At 41.4% G+C, this 22,096-nt stretch overlaps 1 protein-coding gene across 2 annotated transcripts; it reads left to right on the top strand.

The window, feature by feature from the left end:
* The first annotated feature begins 860 nt into the window (after window positions 1-860).
* cass4 (Cas scaffold protein family member 4) lies at window positions 861-18,886 on the top strand. Of its 2 annotated transcripts, XM_085405529.1 has the most exons (7): window positions 861-1,013; window positions 13,726-14,103; window positions 14,758-14,841; window positions 14,938-15,036; window positions 16,139-17,431; window positions 17,534-17,614; window positions 17,745-18,881. In XM_085405529.1, the coding sequence occupies exons 1-7, from the start codon at window positions 1,011-1,013 to the stop codon at window positions 18,147-18,149; spliced, it is 2,343 nt and encodes a 780-aa protein (XP_085261655.1). In that variant the 5' UTR covers window positions 861-1,010; the 3' UTR covers window positions 18,150-18,881. The 2 variants fall into 2 exon arrangements, with proteins under 2 accessions (XP_085261655.1, XP_085261656.1); XM_085405530.1 differs by lacking the exons at window positions 14,758-14,841; window positions 14,938-15,036 and having other exon boundaries at window positions 17,745-18,886.
* Window positions 18,887-22,096: the final 3,210 nt, after the last annotated feature.

Consider the following 22,096-nt stretch of genomic DNA (forward strand, 5'->3'; position numbering starts at 1 on the left):
CCTCACATTTCTTAGATATCATTCTGCAGGTTTGATTAGTTTTCCACTTTTATATTTTGTGTATGTCCTTATGTTGTAATTCTGATTTTTAATAAACAACCCAAAGGAAAAATGTCTGTCCTATGAATTTGATGGCGTAAAGTCCCCCTCAGAGCTTATAACACAGTCTCAGTGATATCCTGTCGATATTTTAAGAACACAGTTGTTGCTGCAAAAAGTGAGCAGCAACCTGTCAGGAGCACCAAATGGACACAACACGCAAACAGCCAGAGCCATTTCGCACTTTCTGTCACAGTTAAGCTTAAGAGATCCCTCTACACTTTCTTGGTCTTATCTTCAAAAACAGGAAAGAGGGGAAAAAAGAAGCAAACTTCTCAAAGCTCCTGGTTTCCCTTCTCTGGTGTGGCCTTTCACCTCTGCCTGGAAGGTCAGGCTGCCCCATCGCCCCTCTGCATTCCCCGACCCCGCCGTATGTCATTCAGACAACAATAAGGAAAGTCCCAAGAATTTGTGCTTTCAACAGCCACTACCCCCGTTTTCTTGGCTAACCCAACCAAACCAATCAGTCACAAATATAGAGAAATGATCCATATTTAAACATAAAGAGGAAACGCAATAAAAGGCAATGAGAAAAATTCCCTCAGTTAGTTGGAAGGGCAGACTAGTGGTGAGCAGGGTACTTCTGCTTTACAAGAAAAATTGAGGGTAAAAGAAGTGCAGAGTGCCATGAAGATGGGTTAAAACAAAGAAAAGCAGTGGGTGGGGCACAAGTTTGTGTGAGTGTGTGCAGGAGTGTCTCTCTGACCAATGGGGCTGCGGGAAAGCAGCTGAGTTTCTCCGCCCTGTGTAAAACAGCCGGGCTCGCCGTGACAGCTCAGACAATATGCTTGTGAGGCACGGAGGAAGAGGACAGCACGCAGACTTTCCACATACACGCGCTTCACTGAAACTGCGACCCTCGGCAGACGGATTTATTTCTCTGTGTGGATGCAGCTACTTCCTTAACGATCATGGTGAGTGCTGCAGCTGCTTCTGCGCTTCAACAGTTACTCAGCTTTTACTTTGTAATGCAGCATCCACCCTGTTGTGTCCTGCCGTCAGAGGAATGTGCCTGTAGACCACCTGCTCGGCTTTCGCTTTAAGCCGCGGTGTCGGCTACCACCTATTTCTACACACACCCCTGTGACCTGCTCTACTGTAGGCTGTAACCTGAGTCCATCCTGACGCAGCTGAGAGGGAAACTCTAAGAGCCTCATTAACACAAAAGCCTTTAGAAGTTGCTCAGCCACAGATAACGGAGGATGTGAAGCTGGATATTTTCAGAATGATAAAACCACCAGACACAAGCTCTTAATATTCAAACTATCATCTGATCACCGAAACTTTACGCACTGTGGAAAATCAACTTTCGTGGCTTGATTGCATTGCAACCTCAGCTCACTCATCAACTACGTGTTACAAAAATAGTTACTGCAGCAACTAATGCAGTGGTTTCTAGATATGTTTGTGGTTTTCAAGCCCAAACACTATGATTGTTTCGAATAGGGCTGCTGCAGCTTCAGAACTTAATGATTATCCTCATTTTAAAGAAAATCCCTATAATATTATCCTAATATCGATAGCAAATTACAGAAAATAAGTGTTAGTCAAGTTGTTGATTTGTTTGTTGTCTTTTTTGGAAACTGATTAAACTCCAAATACAAGTGAATGATGAGTCAGTAACCAGAACTGTCATACGCACAAAAAGAACAATTACACAATCATTTATTATTGTAACAGCTCAGGTTGAGCAATTTGGAGGCAAAGTTAGAGGAAAGGCTGAGATGGGTGAGGATGGAGCGGTCAGGCAGGAGGAAGACCACAGAGGAGGTTCACAATGTAGTGAAGGAGGGGATGCTGGGATAGGGTGAGAGGGACGCGGACGATCTCCTGAGAGGATCACATGTGCATTATGACACAGTGTCCTCCATTATCATTTTATTGGAGCCTTTATTTTGTGTGCCTTTATTGTGAAAGGCAGTCACTGTGACATTTGGGAATATGCTGAAAAAGTCTACAGAAATCAAACTTGGTGGAGGGCTTACGCACACTTTAATACTGTAATACCTTTTCTGACGCACACCCGTTTTCACACCTTGGCTCATGTGATTAGGTAGAGGATCAATAGGGGGTCAGTGACCCTCTTGGGGACACGCCCATAGGGCTTAAAATCTGGGGCTCTCCACCAATCGCTCTTAGAACTGAAGAAGCTTCTTGAATGAGAGGTGAAACGTCTTCAAGGAAACTTAAAGAAGTCCAGATGCTTTTCAAGCTCCTTAGACTACGATGAGCTGGATGACTGAGAACCTTCACAGTCATTAATATAGGTCACACCAGTTGGGTAATGAATCCTACCATTTCCCACCGTATCACGGTTGTCACCGTGTATTTTCACCATTCTGCCTCCAGAAACGAGTGTTTGTTGAAGCACTCTGAGAGTCGCGGATCAGGGGAGCACTGCGGCCAACAGCAGATGTGGAAAGCATTAAAGTGAGCTGAGAATTCTGCTCCAGTTGCTGCGTTGGACAGTTCTCAGGCCAGTCAGTGTGTAAGGTCGGGTGGTAGAAAAAGTTTAGAAACCTCTATATGATGAATGAAACAGCAGAGCGCAATCTTCCCAAACCCTATCTGGAGTTACCAGTGGTGGGAAAGGATATGCATCACTCTGACAATCCCCAAGCGAAGCAACCAGTTTGACTGCTCATCTTATTCATTTTCCCTTTAAAAATACTGTCTGGCTTGGCTGATGACTAACTCTGTTTAAGCAATCGAACCTTACATGAAGGTTGTTTTATACCCGATCCCTGCCTTTATCAGGATGCAGAAAGCTATTTTGGGCCACCTAGTGTGTTGCTTAGTGTCTGTTTTTATCATCTGAGAGCAGTAGTCAGTGCACAGTCACAGAGGTTTACACAGCAGGAGGCTGGTGTGGAGAAGTGGCAACAACATCACCCACAAAAGGAAGCTGATCTAAGTTTCTTGAGCTAATTTAACTCCTGTGATCTTCAGTCGTGCGTTTAACTCCTGAGGACTTTTGAGGAAATCATTAATAAAGTAGGTAACTGGATCCTCCTCAAACAGAGTACTTACTAATTACTACAGTAATGATAAATGAGTGGATCCAGCTCATTTAGTGGGAGGTTTATCTGAAAACCATAGCTAACAGATCAAGTTGTTCAAGTTTGTAATAGCAAAAAGGTAATTGTGAAACAAAAAGCAAAAAAACGAACCCATCAGCTACAAACACGAGGAGAATGCTCACGCTCGCCCATTCCTTACATGGCTTTTTTTTTCACATGTGAGGGAATTTTATTGTGTCTTCCAGCTTATTGCTTTGGTTTCTACTCCCATCAGTGAGGAGCAATAAATAAAAGCTTCACTGAGCGCACAGTGTGTTACTGTATGAGCTAAAGAGTTAGATGTGTTTATGAAGTCGTTTGAGGCCAAATTAAGTTTCTCTCACAGCTTGCTGAGCTCCCCCAAGTGACCAAAAAACAGCTTATGCCACTACTAAAGAGATATTATAGTAGCCAATGCAACAGCCCTACCTAGATGCACGTACTGTAAATTGCAATGTTAAAAAATAATTTAAAAATTTCCGAAATGAAGTGAAAAACAAAAGAATGTGAAGAAAAAGACGCTAAAGCAGACGCTCAGATATCAGATGTGTTAGTGTTGGGCTGTACTTTCATGTAATGGAAATTTATACCACAAGAGCGTAACTGAAGCATCCTAAGTCGGACAACAAATAGTTGTTTATATAGAGCCTGACTGATAGAGAATTTCCAAGGCCAATACCAATATTTGGTGATTTCAATATTCAGATATACTGGCCTACATTTCATTTATCTTTAAGACACAGAGAGTATAAATGTCTGCTGTCATAAATGTCAGCAGATCAGCCAACATCTAATATCAGCCTGCCGACAAAACAGCAATTTCATTTTTTAAATCAGACCTTTGAGTTTCTCTTCAAAAGTTTGTTTTGGCTTTTTGAAACATTATCATCTAATACAGGGGTCTCCAACCCCCGGACCAAGGACCAGTACCGGTCCGTTAGTGGTTTGGTACTGGGTTGAGGCTCGGGTGTGAAATTGATGGTTTTCAGGGTTTTTATCGGTTTTTATCGTTAACTCGGTTTCCCTGGGTCTTTTCACGTGTGTTATGAATAAATTTCTTTTTTTGTACCGGTACTGGTTTTATGTTGTTGTATTTATTTATCTGCAACACCCTAAAGGCCGGTCCGTGAAAATATTGTCAGACATAAACCGGTCCGTGGCACAAAAAAGGTCGGGGACCGCTGTTCTAATGAACTGAATATAATGTTAATTTCATAGAAGGTCTCATGAACTCAAGATTGTATAACCTTTGAGGTAAGTATGTCAGTAGCATAGTGAGCGCCCCCCACATGCTCCCTAAACCCTGTGGCTTCTGTGGCATAAAGCTCATGTTAAAGATATATTCTGTCATTTTAGTCCCCCGGTGGGGATTTTTGTAAATAAACTGAGCTATGTTTACTTCCCAGTGGCCATACTTGAGCTCATTCTTGATTTAGGAAACAATATTTTAGTTCCTCAGTTATCAGTGAAGTTACATATGAAGTTTACTACATTTCTGCAAATTTCACCACCAAAGCACATTTAAGTAATCCCTCTGTTTGCATGCACGTCTTTCCCTTTTCGTACTCGAGTGCAAAAAGTAAAGAAAACATGTCGATAACATGAAATGTGAATGTTTGACACCCAAGGGCTACTGCAAAAATGAGCTGATACGGTCGCCTTGCTCTTCACTACTGCAACTGCACTAACGCATCAAAATGATCCCAAAGAAAAAAATATGTTGAACAATCCCGTAGTGAATATCTGTAGTGAGAGAAAATGCAGAAGATGAGCATGAGGAAGTGTGACTATAAATAAAACCAGAGTGCAAGCAATGAGATAAGTTCCTGTCAGGGAAACAGTGGGCCTGCAGCCCGAGTGTTATCTGTAGAAATACTCCTCACTTTGACCAGTCTGTCAACCACTGTTCATGCTACACCTCTGCAGATGAAAGATGCTGTAGTGCATTTGTAAAGCGCTATACAAATACAGGCCATTTACCATTTGTAGTCTGTATCACAGGCGCGCCCTCGCTGATTTTGAGCACAGCCCCACTTTTAGCGTTTTGGTCATTTTAACACTTTGGTTTTTCAGATCCACAAGTGGTTTAGACATGAACTGCTAAGTTATCAGGTCTTTAACTTTAAGCTTTCTAATTAGAACGTTTGGTTTGCAAGGTACATCTAAAAACTGCGTCTTTAGACACAGATCGGGAAAAGCTGTTTGGTCACAAGTAAGGAAGGCGCTGCTGGAGAAGCATGATATTCTTGATAACTTTGAATCGCGTTTTAGGAAGTTGCACTCCACAGAAACGGCTCTCCTTAAAGTCACAAATGACCTTTCGATGGCCGCAGATAGCGGTGACTGCTCAGTCCTTGTTCTATTGTCCATATGAGGCTTACTGTTTGTACAGCATGTTCTTGTGTAGACCGTAGCTCAGCCTTTGATACCGGGTTTCCAGATCTGTCGTGAAATGGTTCATTTCAATTCTGGCGAATAGAACACTTTTGGTGTCAGTGGAAACCTTTTGGTCAGATGTAGCTGAATTTTCATGCAGTGTTCTGCAAGGATATGTTTAAGCCCCTTGTTATTCTCATTACATATCCTGCCATTAGGCCTTATTATTATTAGTTTTAAAATCATTTCCTATCATTTGCATGCAGATGATATCCAATTGCACCTCTCTTTTAAACCTTGTAAACTGGATAAACTATCTGTTCTAATGGACTGACAAACAGTTTTCTGCAGCTTAACACAGACAAGACTGAGTGTTGCTGCAGAGAGCATCAAGCCCCAAATTAGACAACGTCTGGGTTCTTACTCGTCCACAAACAACAACTACAGGGAGTGCAGAATTATTAGGCAAATGAGTATTTTGTCCACATCATCCTCTTCATGCATGTTGTCTTACTCCAAGCTGAATAGGCTGGAAAGCCTACTACCAATTAAGCATATTAGGTGATGTGCATCTCTGTAATGAGAAGGGGTGTGGTCTAATGACATCAACACCCTATATCAGGTGTGCATAATTATTAGGCAACTTCCTTTCCTTTGGCAAAATGGGTCAAAAGAAGGACTTGACAGGCTCAGAAAAGTCAAAAATAGTGAGATATCTTGCAGAGGGATGCAGCAGTCTCAAAATTGCAAAGCTTCTGAAGCGTGATCATCGAACAATCAAGCGTTTCATTCAAAATAGTCAACAGGGTCGCAAGAAGCGTGTGGAAAAACCAAGGCGCAAAATAACTGCCCATGAACTGAGAAAAGTCAAGCGTGCAGCTGCCAAGATGCCACTTGCCACCAGTTTGGCCATATTTCAGAGCTGCAACATCACTGGAGTGCCCAAAAGCACAAGGTGTGCAATACTCAGAGACATGGCCAAGGTAAGAAAGGCTGAAAGACGACCACCACTGAACAAGACACACAAGCTGAAACGTCAAGACTGGGCCAAGAAATATCTCAAGACTGGTTTTTCTAAGGTTTTATGGACTGATGAAATGAGAGTGAGTCTTGATGGGCCAGATGGATGGGCCCGTGGCTGGATTGGTAAAGGGCAGAGAGCTCCAGTCCCACTCAGACGCCAGCAAGGTGGAGGTGGAGTACTGGTTTGGGCTGGTATCATCAAAGATGAGCTTGTGGGGCCTTTTCGGGTCGAGGATGGAGTCAAGCTCAACTCCCAGTCCTACTGCCAGTTTCTGGAAGACACCTTCTTCAAGCAGTGGTACAGGAAGAAGTCTGCATCCTTCAAGAAAAACATGATTTTCATGCAGGACAATGCTCCATCACACGCGTCCAAGTACTCCACAGCGTGGCTGGCAAGAAAGGGTATAAAAGAAGAAAAACTAATGACATGGCCTCCTTGTTCACCTGATCTGAACCCCATTGAGAACCTGTGGTCCATCATCAAATGTGAGATTTACAAGGAGGGAAAACAGTACACCTCTCTGAACAGTGTCTGGGAGGCTGTGGTTGCTGCTGCACGCAATGTTGATGGTGAACAGATCAAAACACTGACAGAATCCATGGATGGCAGGCTTTTGAGTGTCCTTGCAAAGAAAGGTGGCTATATTGGTCGCTGATTTGTTTTTGTTTTGTTTTTGAATGTCAGAAATGTATATTTGTGAATGTGGAGATGTTATATTGGTTTCACTGGTGAAAATAATTGAAATGGGTATATATTTGTTTTTGTTAAGTTGCCTAATAATTATGCACAGTAATAGTCACCTGCACACACAGATATCCCCCTAAAATAGCTAAAACTAAAAACTAACTAAAAACTACTTCCACAAACATTCAGCTTTGATATTAATGAGTTTTTTGGGTTCATTGAGAACATGGTTGTTGTTCAATAGTAACATTATTCCTCAAAAATACAACTTGGCTAATAATTCTGCACTCCCTGTAAATAAACAGATACAAGTTGTTCGGATGCGTCACCGCTTTATTGAAGACTCACACCTGATCACGCTTGAAGGGAGTCCAAAATAAATTCACACTTTCATCACCCAATTCTTGTTTAGAGTCATTTAATGGTTTATGCTGTACAAACAGTTAGCCTCATACAGACAATAGAGAAACTGCAGTTTTTGGCACTCTGGAGTTGGCTTCAATCTTCAGCCACAGACGCTGCGCTTGTCAAGTGAAGTGTAGCAGAAAAACCACATCAGCAGCATCGAATTTCCAAATGGTGTCGTTTGTTTCTTATGTATCCGCTTTTAATTTGTAAAAGGAAATATTTTGTTTCTTACTAGTTTTAATCCTGAGATCAGGTTTAACAAAAGAGTCCAATAGTTATTCCATCAGTAGAAAAAGAGTATTGAAACTTTAAATGTCTCTTTTCTTTAGTTCAGTCATAGATCCGTCCACCAAAAGCTGCTTGGAAGTTTTCATTAGTTGAGTTTTTGACATAGTTCTCACCAGTTCCCGTACAGGAAATACCAGGGCAGCTGCAGCGAGTCGGTGTCACTGCCACAGAGTCTGTGTTGACCTCCTCTTGGGTTTGTTTGGGTTGGGGGAAGGTTGACAAAAGTGATTTTCCACGAAGCACATCTGAAGATCATCTAAGATTGAAAAAGTGATTGACCAGAGACAGATTCCACACGTGTCAAATGATAATTTATGGGGATATTACACTTTGCTTTTTCCTCCTTCTGTCTCCATCTGCGCACACACACACAAACACACACAAACACACACACCGCCCCCACCAACACTGTCTTTGTTTCTGTGGGAAATTCTAATATGTCATATTTACAAGCTGACTTCCGTCACACATTAAAGACAGGAGTTGATCTCAGCTATGTCTCATCTCCGGCACTGCACTCCCACCACTCTGCCTGGGAAAAGAATTTTTGTTTCTTAAATCCTAGTGCATCTCTGGTCCTGTGTGACAGATTTGCATTGAAGGTATAATGGATGAGGCTTTGACCTGACCCCGAGTTCGTGTCTTGGTCAACCAAAAGGGGGATGTTCCCACACTAGGAACTGATCCTAAGCTTGTTCATGTTCCACTGGCTCTAAAGGTACACACTACCACATAAATACGACTTGCACGATGCTCTTTGGCTATACAGGAAGAAGAGTTCCAGTTATCTTCCCAGTTTGTAGTACAGTTACAAAATACCCGCTGAATGTGCGTCACTGGTTACAAAATACTTTGGCAGTAGAATTGTGAATAAACACAAGAAGCAACGAGTTTCTATGTGAACTCTCTCACAGCCTGTGACGGACTGCATTTTGACCACCGTGACCTCACTAACAGTTTCTAATAGTAATGAAGATTTGTATCTTCATATGTAGGAAACTTTTACAAAAAGTAAATGGATCACATGAAAACATTGGCCTTGTTAGAGAGGTGAGTTTCGAGAAGTCCAGTAATGGGGCATTGGAGAGCTCTGAGACAGGCCGGTCTTTCTGAAATCCCCTCACTGCTGCAGATGACCCGCCTTCTTTGACTTAGTTTAGCAAAAGACCACTTCCTGTTAAAAAAGAGTTTGTCCTTCCCACAGTCACCATGTGCTTGGCAGCCAAAGACTCAAAGGCCCAATCAACATGACTACAAAAATAAGCCCCTCCCTCCACATGGCACAGCTTTAAGTTCAAGTTGGACACATCATAAGAGCTTCATTATTTGTGTAACTCATGGTTCTACTTTGTGAACCTAAGCCTAACTTTGTTGTGCAGTACAAATTTTCACTATGAACCAAATTTTTACCCAGTTGTTTTATACTCGGCTGATTAAAGACAGGTTTGGGTTCAGATATATGACCTGTACTTTTTGACCTAGCTGTCTGTCATTTGTGATTAATCAGCCCGGTAGCATCAGCTATGCAACGAGTTGTTTTCCGCATGTGTCTTACAGAGTACTTCAATGGTGCAATGGTAGTACAAATTATGGTTAGCAAGCCAAACAGAAAAAGAAGGGAGCTAAAAAGGGGAAGGAAAGAACAGAGCCGTGTACGCCAAGACCTTTAGCAGTGTCGTCACCGACTTTGCAGAGTGCAGAGTCTGAATGATGACGTTATGATGACCGAGCAGTCTGTGCTTTCGTTGTTAGAAACGACTGAATTGTTACCACCTATGCAGTTTATATGTGCTCATATTTTAATACGTGTGTGTATACATGTAGAAGCTGGTCGATTATAAATAAATGACTGTGAAATTCTATAACTGGATGATCTGTTTGTGAGGACTTGTGGTTTATGAGTTTCTCTCTTTTGTTCCATACTTGCAGTTGTCTTTGTTACATTAGCAAGGCTACACCTGTTTTGGGCTTTTGAACGGCATCGTTGAAGAAGAGTCTATAGCGTAAGCTAAGATCAACGTCCCCTCCCTGACCGCTGACACCGGTTGTTGTCCAAGCTCTGTGTCCATCCTAAGGCCCATCACAGAGATGTGAGCATGTAACATTTGTGTCATATATCTGTGGCGTAACATCAAGAAGTTTCCTTTCCTTGAACTACTTCAATCCTGGACACCAGGCTGTTTGCTTAAATAAATCTAACATGATACCATTTTGAGACAGTGGCACTGTTTCACATTTAGTCATGATGCTTCCTGGCATGACAATGACTAAAATAAATGCGGTATTTTTGTGCATTGGTATTGCTGTTGTTGACCTTTTAAAAGAGGTACAATGACATCAGTGTTACCAATTCACTTTCACCTTTTTAACAACACATTAATCTATGCAACTAATATAATAGAAATAAACACATCATGTGAAACGTGTCAGATTTGTTTTTAATCCAGGTCGCTCCGTGAGGTGAGGTTTGGAACAAGACATTTTATCTTTAGAGCGCACGATGTACAACCGCTACAACTCGTTGGCTTCTACACCTGACTTTTAGTAGCCAGTCCTTGCGTTGGTGAGCTGATGTTAATTTGTGAACAGGACAGAGAAGAGATGGGAGAGGCAGAGGCAGCTGTCCAGCTGAAGTGCTGAAGCCCAGCTGTCCACGGGCATGATCTGCACAAGCAGGCGCGTGCAGGAATCCAAAAGAGTCACAGCTGAATCTGACTTTGTCACTATATTCGGGGATCAACACACAGACACAGAACCACGGCCACAAGGCAAGGACGGACGAGTGCATGTGCCGCCCGAGGACGAGCGACCTATAAATGTCAGACGGCGTGTCATTCAAATAAGGGCTATATATGAAATTTGGCCACCGACAATTAGGTCAGTCTTTTTACGTGCATTCATGGGTTATGGGTGTTAAATATACAGAGTTTGGATAGTTTATAATGAAGCTCAGCAGTTGTCCTCTCAGGATAATGTGCATGATTATTATAAGGAGAAAGTAGATCGCAGTGCCACGGTGCCTGACTGTCATCGGACCCTGTGTATTTCACTTGCACGTCTGTAGCATGACCCCGAGGATTAAGGAGTTTGCTGAGGCTTGCTGCATGTGTCTGCGCGTGTGTGTTGACAGGAGGCCGTGGTCTGCTGTGGTCAGTGTGCAACACAGGCCCGCATCCCAACAGGTGCTGAGCGTGTTGGTCTCTGATGTTGAATGGGCTCTTTGTTTCAGAAGATTCACCCTCAGAGAGAGGGCAGAGCCAGCAGAGTACCCCTGCCCCAACCTCTCCCCGCACACAGAGTTATCAGCGGGAGGTCATGTCGGTATTTGTTTATCCCAACGTCTGTGCAACTGTGTTTGAGTAACCCAGCTATCCGTCATCATACGTATTAGCTTTAAAGAACAGGAGTAGGTGTGAGCAAACAATTTAATAGCATAATCTGTAATCATCGAAGCTTTTCAGAAGCTTTTCAGTCACAAGCTAGTGGGAAATGTCTGATGCTGAGAAATTACACCACCAGAAAGACCCCAAAACTGCGCTTCCTCTAGCGGTCATCTGACTCTCAAAAAGCGAGTCGATTCCCATAGACTCTGATGTTTAAACAGCATTAAAAGGAGGTTACAGCAGTGGCAGTGGTATTTTGTGATTTTTACAGAAGGTATGAAAAATGTTCCTAATCAGTGTTAAAAGGATGAATATTACTGCTGCGTATGTTTCAGATCATAAGCTCATTTTAAATACTTTAGATTCTGTTTAGTGTCCAGCATTATATTCAATAAATCATCAGTTTGTAAGGGCTGACCTGTGGGCATCATGTGTCTCTGAAAATAAACAGAAACACAGGCCTGATTTACTGTTTAAAAACAGTAAATTAAAATATACAAATAAAAAAAAAATCAGCTGAATTAAAAGGCTCGAGCAGTTTGTGACATGCTTAACTGTCGATGTCTACAGTGAATATTATTGAAAAATGAAGGTAAAGTGTGGGCTGCTTAAACGTGTTTCATTCAGTCAGCTAATCTGAAGGTGCTGCTGAGCCGTGCCTGTTTATTACACTAGACTGACAGCTTTCCTTGTTGAAATGCTAAAGAAGTTAACAACTGATCTTCTCTGCATCACATATGCTGACCGAGCTGTTAAGTGAGAGAAAAGTCATCTCTTACACATCACTGAAGCTTATCTTCTTGCTAATGCTAGCTGTGTTTCCACACAAAGCTCATATCACAGCTGATCTCAAAGTAAAGGCTGATCCAGCAGCATCCTGTCTCACCTGCTGCTCTCCCACCAGTTTACCATGGAAACCCAGAAGTTTATGCACAACCTGCATGACCACCAGAAAAAAGTTGTTCTCTATTTTTGTTTAGCACTCAAGTCAGTGTTAACTAGAGACTGATATGATGGTTAAAATATTTTAAGCACTGCTGTATATACGGCCAGTACACTTAACTGCATCAACGCTTTCCTGAGTTTATGGGCTAAATCACAAATTCTGCATGATAACATTTTAAAAAGCTTTATCTATGGTTTGATAATTAGTTAATGACTTGTGAGAGACATGTCGTTAACCAAAAACACTCCTTTTCACATGCCTTTTTAAAAAAATCTTTCAACTTAAAATCTTCGAGTCTTAAAAACATGATTTAAGACACAACCCAATAATGTCAGTAGCAATGTCCACGTCTTTGCTTACAGGCAAATAAATTAGTGGTTTGGCTCTCCATGCTCCTTTCAAAACTGTCGAAGTGAATTAAATTTATAGATGAAAAAACCTTTGATATGCACGATATTCACAAGAATTGAAAACAGAGTTATGAGCTACGTTAGTGCCTGAACTCTTTCCTCTTTTGAGTTGGTGGCTGCACACCATACCACTATTTGCTATGCATTCAACACTGCCCATTGTTTTTGGTTTAGGTGTGTGTGTGTGTGTGTGTGTGTGTGTGTGTGTGTGTGTGTGTGTGTGTGTGTGTGTGTGTGTGTGTGTGTGTGTGTGTGTGTGTGTGTGTGTGACATCTGTGTTCTCATACTGAATGTCTCCCCACAACACGGCTACCACAGAAAACAAGGCTTAAGCTGCAAGAAACTCTCACACACCACATGTTATATATACACATGTCACACATAGAAGAGCTGGGTACTTTTATGGAATCGAGAACTAACGATGGCTAACAATGCTTACCAATGCTTGGCAGTGGTTTAGCTACAAAACATTCACAAGACCCAGCGGCCACTCTTCTTTTAGAAATTGCAACTGGGATTCAAAACAAGTTTAGCAAAATGTATCGCCCACAGGGGAAGCTTTTCTATTTTCCTCTCGATAGGAAGTGCAATCTGGAAGTGAAAGCAAAGAAATATGTCACTGAAAGAAGTTAACAAGTTAATTTATCTCTGGAGTCTAAGTTATTACAGGTAATAATCCTGACCTTCACCACTTCCATCATAATAAGTCATCTTAGTTTCTTTTCCAACTATTGATAATCGGGAAACAAAACGCACGTATGAGTGATGCATATCAGAAGCTGTTAACAGTATTTTTTGCTCATTCCTAAAACACAGGACTATGGCTAGCGTAGGGTTTGCAGCTGGGCTTGGCATTGTTGCCACTGAAGAATTAGACCCTCAATCGGGTTATGATTTTTTCCCCTGTGAGTCTGACGACTGAGTTCGACTCACATTTTGCAAGAGGAAATACCATTATACGTGACCACAGCCTATTTCCTGTGTGGTAGTACCACATGCAACCTTCTAACCCTTTTTTATTTGTCTCTCTTTTTTTGTTGTTGTTTAGAACCAATTAGCAAAGGCTCTGTATGACAACACAGCAGAGTGTCCAGATGAACTGGCCTTTAGAAAGGGTGACATCCTCACAGTGATAAATCCAAACGTGGCTGGAACCAGTGGGTGGTGGATGTGCTCTCTGTATGGACGACATGGCCTGGCACCTGCAAACAGACTAAAGCTCTTACCGCAGATGGTGACACCAGCAGTGCATGAAGTGCCCAGGTCAACTCATGGTAAAACTGATGACAGTGTGCAAAATATCTACCAGACACCCAGAACCACCAGCAGTCCTGCTTATGAACGCATGGACATGATCTACAAGGTCCCCTCTGCTCACTTATTGGCTTCAAAAGGTCCAGAAGCACCAGGACCCGAAGCACACAAGGTACAAGTCGTTTTTTTTCTATATTTAGAAAATTATTATTTTGCAGTTTTTGGAAAGGAGCTCGTTGTAGCTGATAGCCAGTCTGTTTGTCCGAGGTCAAAGTCATTCATGCTTCTTAGGAAGTGTTAATGCTCATGATTAGAGAGGTAGAAATGTTGTAGAAATGAAACCCCTGCTGACAAAAGAGCTTGCAGATGGAGACCAGGGGCCTCTCCATGGGGACAGGCATGCAGCACTGGGGTCTTTATGGGCCTGTAAAAGCCAAACAGACACAGACTTCAGACACTTTTAACTGCAAACAGCAGCACATGCTGACAGGGACCCCAGAAAAACAGAAGTGTCTGTGCGGCTGCCTTTGCAGCAGAAGGAGGGGGATATATTCCCGCATGTTCACCATTTCCTCTCCTGCTCCAGGGAAGTCCTGTTTCTCTCTACAGTAGCTACCTAATTGTCACTGAACAGCATGGTTTTCATTACAGAGCTGCATTAATTGGCAAGGTGTATGAATAATAGCACTTACAACAGGCTTCAGAGCAAACACTGTCCCCATAAACGTGTTAACGCATGTGTCAGTGGGGAAAAGTGGCTTTGATCAAAGCAGAGCAAATGCTGCCAGTCAACTCCAATATTACAGCCTGACTGTTTTGTCTGCAGCCTTCATCCTTCAGTACAGCATCCAGTCCAAATGGGAAGATGTACGATGTGCCGAACCAACCAAAAAAAGCTTCCTTTTACACTGTAAGAATGTCTCAAAGTCAAGATAACTTTAGATGATACTATTTGATTGGGCTTTAGTCCGACAGCTTCATTTTCTTTCTAATGTGCTATTCGCAGAAGACAACGCCTCCTACACCGATGCCACGAATGCAAGTTCTGGAGAAGGGCCTTAACTCTCCGGAGACTTTAATGTGTAGCAAACCAGAAGACTCTTATGTAAGTTTCAGATGTTTTAGAGGATTCATTTCTACAGAAGAGGATAGAATAGAATAAGCCTTTAATTGTCCCACAAGGGGAAATTTGGTTGTAACAGCAGCCAGAAAGACACATATACAAACAAACAGTACACAGGACACAGAACAGAATCATACACAATTTATTTCATGCATATTTACATCAAGGACAATGGTTACTATAAACAGTTATTAAATTAAATAAAAGTAACTACAGATAAGAGGCAAACCCAGGTTGTAGTGTGAATCGGTTGATTAAATTATTGCAGTTACAGCGCAGATGTAAACATCTATGAATGCTGGGAGCAGTTTTGATTGTTAGGGCCACTGAGAAAAAAAGTGAGCACATCTTTTTTTTCTTTTCCAGAATTCTGAAAAGAAAAAGGTCAGAATTCCAAGATTAAAGTCAGAATTCTGACTTTTTTCTCAGAATTCTAGAAAAGGGGAAAAAAAGACCTGCCCACTTTTTTCCAGTGGCCCTAATCCTCTTCCATAAATTTCTCTACCAAGTCATTCATTTCGTAATATCTTTCAAAGGTTAATATGGTTTAGATTTGGTTAATGTCCATTCTTTCTATAAAGTTTTCACCTGTTTGGAACATGAAGCCTGAGATGTAAAAATGTATGAAGATTTCTTTTGAAATCTAATATTTTGTAACATTTTTTTTCCTTTGGCATTTGGCCAAAACAAAACTAGCACGGTAGATGTTAAGAGGTTAATGAAGCAAGGATTGGTGCCTTTTATAAATGTGGTCTGTTATTATTTTTAAATACAGAAAATCAGTCAAAACATCAAAATTAACCTGCCTGTTACTCCTTTGTCTAACAAAGTACTGCTGATTATCAGGGTAAGGACATAGATCTGACTTATGGCACTGGGATGTTACCAGCAAATTTTTGGGGTCGATGAAGTGCTAATTTGGGCCTTTATGAGTCAAGTTTGTTCCTGAACATCCAAAAGATGCTTCATTGGATCGGGTTTGGGAAACAAAAGTCCCAGGGCACTAACTCAACTGTCAGGTTTCCCGCAAAACAGATGTAGGACTTGTACTTTAAGTGTTGAACAACTTTGTTCTTGTTCACAGGTGTATCCGGTCCCACCACCCCCTTCTCAGGAGCCAAATTATGACATCCCCATTCCATCAGCCACAGAATCCCGAAATAAAACGATAGATGGATACAACACCCTTCCCAGTTCTCGCAAACCTGAGTTGATCTATGATGTGCCAGTGGGACCTGAGAAACAAAGTCCATCCCGTGGCATCTCTGATACCTTGTCCAGCAAATCAATTTCCAGGCCGATGTATGACACTCTTCCAGCACATCGAAAAGAAAGTCCACCTATATTGCTTTATGATATACCCAAACCAAAATCTCCCGATATCCAGATTAAAACAAAAGTATTACCAAAAGATTACAACAAACTTCCAACCCCGAAGCCAACAGAAGAGTCTGTATATGTGGTTCCAGCCAAGGAGGAACACCTCATCCAAGGTGTCACCGATCAGCCCAATGATCAAAACCCCATAGAGTGCAGGGGTAACTCAAGCAATGATTTTGAACTCCAAAGAGTGCGTCTGCAGCGGATGAGGAACTTTCTGGTCTGTACAACCTTTCACGGCATTCAAGAAAGCGGGCAAACTGCATTGCGTGAAGATGAGCAAGGTCGAAACAAGCATCTGTCTGCAGCAGATAATCAAAGAATCAGCACGGCCTCCAGCTCTTCCAACAGCTCCTGTGACTCTCTGGCCCTGAGCTCCTCTTCCCCCGAGCTTCTGCGAGAAGTAACACTCGGTCAGGATGAGGCGTGCCGCAAACTGCTGGACTTGCAGGAATCTGTTTGTGAAGCTGTGCCCAAACTCATGCATTTTGTCAGCAGTCATTGGAGGTGTAAGGAACATCTGGAGAAACATCTCAAGGAGATCAAGGAAGCAGCAGAGTTGATTGTTTGTTCTCTGACAGGCTTCCTAAACTTTGCCCTAGATGTTAAAGGAAATGCCCGTCGTTTGACTGATGCCAACCTGCAGACCAGGCTCTTTAAACAGCTTTCCATCATAGAGGATTCAGGTGTGATTTTACAACAAACAGTGAGTAATCTGAATGAGGCCAAATGGCCTCTAAATAAGCTCAGTCAGGAACCGGGGAAGGTCCAGACACCTGACCAATTGGAGCGCTTTGTTATGGTGGCAAGAACTATTCCAGATGATGTAAAGCGCCTAGTATCGATCATCAACGCCAATGGCAAGCTTCTGTTCCGAACTCCTCAGAGAGATCAAGAGTCTGTAAACACCACGGACCCTCCAGAAAAAAAATGTCCTGACAAAACCAAACAAGAAGGGGACTTAGCTGAGGATGACAACGTTTACGTGGAGCTGCAGGTATCAACTTCTGCTCCTCTGTCATAATACAAAGATGACTTTTTAGCCACAAGAAACCCATGCTGCATACTTATTAATATATTGGCTTTGAATTTTCCTCAGACCAAGAAAGAGGAAAACAAACAGCAGGAAGTGCAGAAGGAACCTAAAGAGAATGTCACACCAAGAACAGAGACGACGAAGGTATGTCTCCTCATTAGCTGACACAGTCCTGTACAACAGACCTTTTAATTTATAAAAGGATTTTTAGTCTGAAGCAGACAAACCAGTCTAGAAGGCATGTTTACCTTTATTCTGTTTCTCCCCTGCCCAGGCCAAGCAACACTCCTCCGACTCTGGCACCGAAGAAAAGCAATTATCTTCCATGTCAGAGCACTGTAGACTTTACTTTGGTGCTCTCCAAAAGGCCATTGGTGGATTTGTGGGAAGCCTTCAGGATGGCCAGCCACCAGAGAAATTCATCTCACAAAGTAAGCTGGTGATTATGGTGGGCCAGAGACTGGTAGACACTTTGTACAGGGAAGCCCATCGTAAAGGGTCTAACCAAAGTCTGCTGTGTAAGAGCAACCACCTGTGCGCTCTCCTGAAGCAGCTAGCTGTGGCCACCAAGAAGGCGGCACTGCACTTTCCTGATAAGCAAGCTCTTCGCGAAGCTCAAGAGTTTGCAACGCAGCTGGCCCAGAGAGCACAGCACTTTCGGCTATCGCTTGAGCTCTGAGGGTGAGCCCACGGTATCAAGCGTACAGATCTATGTGAAGAGGAAGGTTTTATTCATCAGTCATGTAGCTATTTCTTTTTTAATCATGTTTATAGTGTACAACTTCTGAGCCTAACTATGCTGTTGCTTTTGCTGATGAATGCAGGTTGCTGTTTAAATATTAACAACTGTAGAAAAAAGCCGCCGGCACAGGTTATTTCAAAAAGGTATTGCATTTGTACTAAAAGGCAGTATCAATATAAATTGCACATTCGAGATGCTGTAATTAAGCCAATGTTAAAATGCATTTTAAGTACAGAGTATAAAGTATTTTTTTCTAGACTTATGGGAAATGTATATTCTTTGAGTTTTGTTGGTTATCTGTGTTTTTCTTCATTGTTTTTTTACTATATTGTGTATGGAACATATTCTTCTGAGTAGCATGTTGTTACAGTCTACTTTTTGTTAATATCTATGTAAATATTTCAAAAAACATTTGTTATGCATTCCCAAAATTTACTTGACAAAAGACTGAGTACAACATATGTTGAAGTTCTGTTGATATTGAAATAAAAACACAGACACACACAACTGAAAACTTTATTTTTCTGCTTTGTTAATATGTTATAGAAAATAGATTTTTTTTAAAAAGGGACTGGAAATGAGAACATTGCACCCCTACAAACTGTTCCGCCGGCTATCTTAGTTCTTGGTATTGAAATGATGCTTTTGCATGAGATCAAAGGGGAAGATTTGTATTCTGTTTCTACCTGTTTGCCTGGATGTTCTTTTCAGTACTTCTGTTTTATTTATTTTCACTTGCTTTCTGTGAGCCAGTTAGCCTGTTTTCTCTGTTTTAAATTTCTGTGGTATTCTGTCATTCAGTCAGCAGAAATTCATGCAGGGCCAAGCACGCAACAAAACACTGTGAGGGGGATTTACCGGCCATGCATTAGCCCTTTAAAGCATGAAATAAATGTCAAACAGGTTAATGGTATACAGTTAGTGTAAAGGTGAAATTAAATACATGAATATCATTTATATGTGATAAATATCATTAGCTTAAATTCAGATTCAAATATAACTCTAACCATGAGCACCACAGCCACTGAGCACCAGCCCACCACAGTTCTTTACTGAAAATGTACGCAGTACACCAAGCTAACCTGTTACTCCTTCACGAAACCGCCGAGCGTTTTCATGCGACTGCTGAGTAAGGCCTCAGTTTGTTTTCTGCAGGACAGTTCACAATATGAAAACAACTTCACATCATATACAGATCTGTTATCTCATTTAAAACATCAGGACATTACACGTAAGCTTTAAATTTCCACTTTATCAAATGTCACTGAGCAGTCCTTACCTTACCAAATCGAACCTCTCTTCTTCCGTCCTGTCTTTCCCCTCTCTTGACTCCATCTCTGAGTGAAGTTAGCTCTCTTTCTCCTCTTTCCCTGTGAAACACAGCAGTAACACATTGTGTGACAAACTGCACACAAACAGTTTGTGTGTTTGCTGTTAGCAGATAGAAAGGTTACATTTGAAATGACCTGGCACTTACTCCATTTATGCTCTCTCCTATCTGTAGCGCTGGCTAGAAATTCTAGAAATCTGCACCAAAAACGAGGTTCCGGATCCACTTTAATCCTCAGAATGGTGTCATAAATCAGTTTGATGTTTGAAGGCTTCCAGTGATGGCAAATAAAAACGTCCTTCTAATGTGTTAAACCTAAAGTAAGAAGCTTGTTTTGAAAATGTGGGGAGTAGAAAGGAAAGATATTTGTTTAAAAATGTAGTGAGTGAAGTAAAAAAAGTTTAGAAATGAATAAAAACTCAACCAATTCAGAAAATTCTACCTAAGTACAGTAACAAAGTATTTGTACTTCATTACTTGCCCTCTCTGTGAATGTGTTACACAATCTTCCTAAAAGTATCATCCCAGCTAATTCAGCTCAAACTCAGACGCTGCAATGCTCAGAGGAACTGCAACAAACTCAAAATCAGCTACACTGCCATTAAAACGTTTTATTCCCCACTTCCTGGTTTCTTAGTTACTTTGTTTGTTTGTTTTTTGCATATTTGTCACATTTAAGTGTTTCAAATTTTAATATTAGACAAAGATAACCGGAGCAAATAAGAATTCAGTTTTTAAATGATTTCATTTATTAAAGGAAAAAGCCACCCAGACCTGCCTCATGTTAAAGGTTAAAGTTAGATAAAGACACATATGGGTTGTTTAGAACGGTTGCCAGGAGAAAGCCTTACCGAGGTCATTATTAGGGATGTGTGCAACAGGACAACTGGACTAGTCGCACATAAATGACCAAAAGCCAGTAAATTATTATTTCCTATATGTTATACAGCCATTTTCCGTTAACACTAATAAAATTCGATTATGGGTGATGGAAATGAGCTTTTTCTGAATCATGGACGGGCTCTCCCTTAGTAACAGCGTGAGGAGGTCAGTCATTTGGGAGCGACAGAGTAGAGCTGCTTCTCCTCCACATCGAAAGGAGCCGTCTGAGGCTGTCACCTCCTGGGTCAGAGATGGCATCTGTCGGATGGCCTGAGAACCACTTGATGTTTTTCCGGATAAGCTGGAGGTGGGGAGAGGGAGCTCTGTACTTCCCTGCTTTGCCTGCTGCGTGACCTGACTTCAGATAAGATAAGGAAAATGACTGGATGACGTATGTTTTGTTATTTTAAATTCAAACTTTTATTGAAGTGGTTATTATGACAACAACATGGATCATCTATAATTGACGGTAAGTAGCAAGTAAAGTTCTTTTATGTAGTGCTTTTCACAGACGTAACAGTCACGAACAATTCAAACACAATATCAAAAGAATAAAGGCCCGATTAAACAGAAAAGTTTAGTTGTTTTAAAAAGAAAAAAGACTAAGAGGCTACAAGGAAATATAAAAACATATAAACTTGTTTGAGTGTTTACCAGACAAGCAAAGTCACAAAAAATCCTACTGGCTGCATTTTAGGATAGTTGAAGCCGGTGTTTAACCCACACTGGAGATTAAACATCAGGATATTTCAGTCTCTGCTGCTTCAATACTGGACCTCATTTGAAAAATCTATTTTGAGTTTCTTTTCGTTCCGTTTGCGTTACAGTGAAATACAACCATTAATGGCGTAATTGTTCTATTTCTGTCACTGAAGCGTGAAAACATTTTTATCCGAGTCATTACAGAACAGGAACTGGATTTAGGGTGGTATGCTGTCTTTCCTAACTGTGGACTGTGCACAATAGTTAACCTTTTACCACCCACTCTTCTGCTTGGGTACTACCTTTAAAACTGCTGGTAGTATATAATGTATGCGGTGAAAAACACAGCACTGCAATGAAATGAATGAACAAAAAGACCTTTAGAGAGGCCACTGTTCAAAAGATGGGGAAGATTATTTTCAATCAATACATGTTTTACATCTCTGTAAGCTTTTGTTTTGGTTGTCTATGAAGTTGGGCGAGCAACAGTTCGGGCAGATTTTCTCACAAATTATGAGATGTTCATTCAAATTTTGCTGATTTAAATTTGATGCATAGCTACAATAATTTTTGATTCTTTTGATACCTGCTGGCTTTTCCTCTGAGGCACTTTTACCTTCTCTATTCTCTTCTCCCAGTTTGCATTGCACTTTTTCTTTTGATCATTTGGCTGGGAGTTAGCAAGCGGTTCCAGACAAGCATGAAGAACTACAGGCAACCATAGAAATCTGCTAGCAAACAAAGCAATCACTGATCAACTGATCTCACCCACCGAGTGCCAACAACCTCCAGAAACAACTGTCAAGCCGTCGGGGAATACACATTTCCCTAGAAACCAGTGGTTGTACCACGTCTAGTATATGGTGGACAAATCTAGAGCTATGTGTGCATCGTATTACACCAGAAACCTTACCAGGTTATGAAATGATTTAACCACATGCAACGCAAGACACAAACGCTTCCACTGTGT

Source organism: Rhamphochromis longiceps, linkage group LG5 (assembly GCF_057381845.1).
Source record: "Rhamphochromis longiceps isolate RC_006_pf linkage group LG5, R_longiceps_female_GT1.1, whole genome shotgun sequence".
In the NCBI taxonomy this organism is placed as follows: domain Eukaryota; kingdom Metazoa; phylum Chordata; class Actinopteri; order Cichliformes; family Cichlidae; genus Rhamphochromis; species Rhamphochromis longiceps.

Coding starts and splice junctions, on each gene's coding strand:
- cass4 (XM_085405529.1), top strand. Junction 14,842..14,937: donor AAAAAGCTTCCTTTTACACT/GTAAGAATGTCT, acceptor TGCTATTCGCAG/AAGACAACGCCTCCTACACC. Junction 15,037..16,138: donor GCAAACCAGAAGACTCTTAT/GTAAGTTTCAGA, acceptor TCTTGTTCACAG/GTGTATCCGGTCCCACCACC.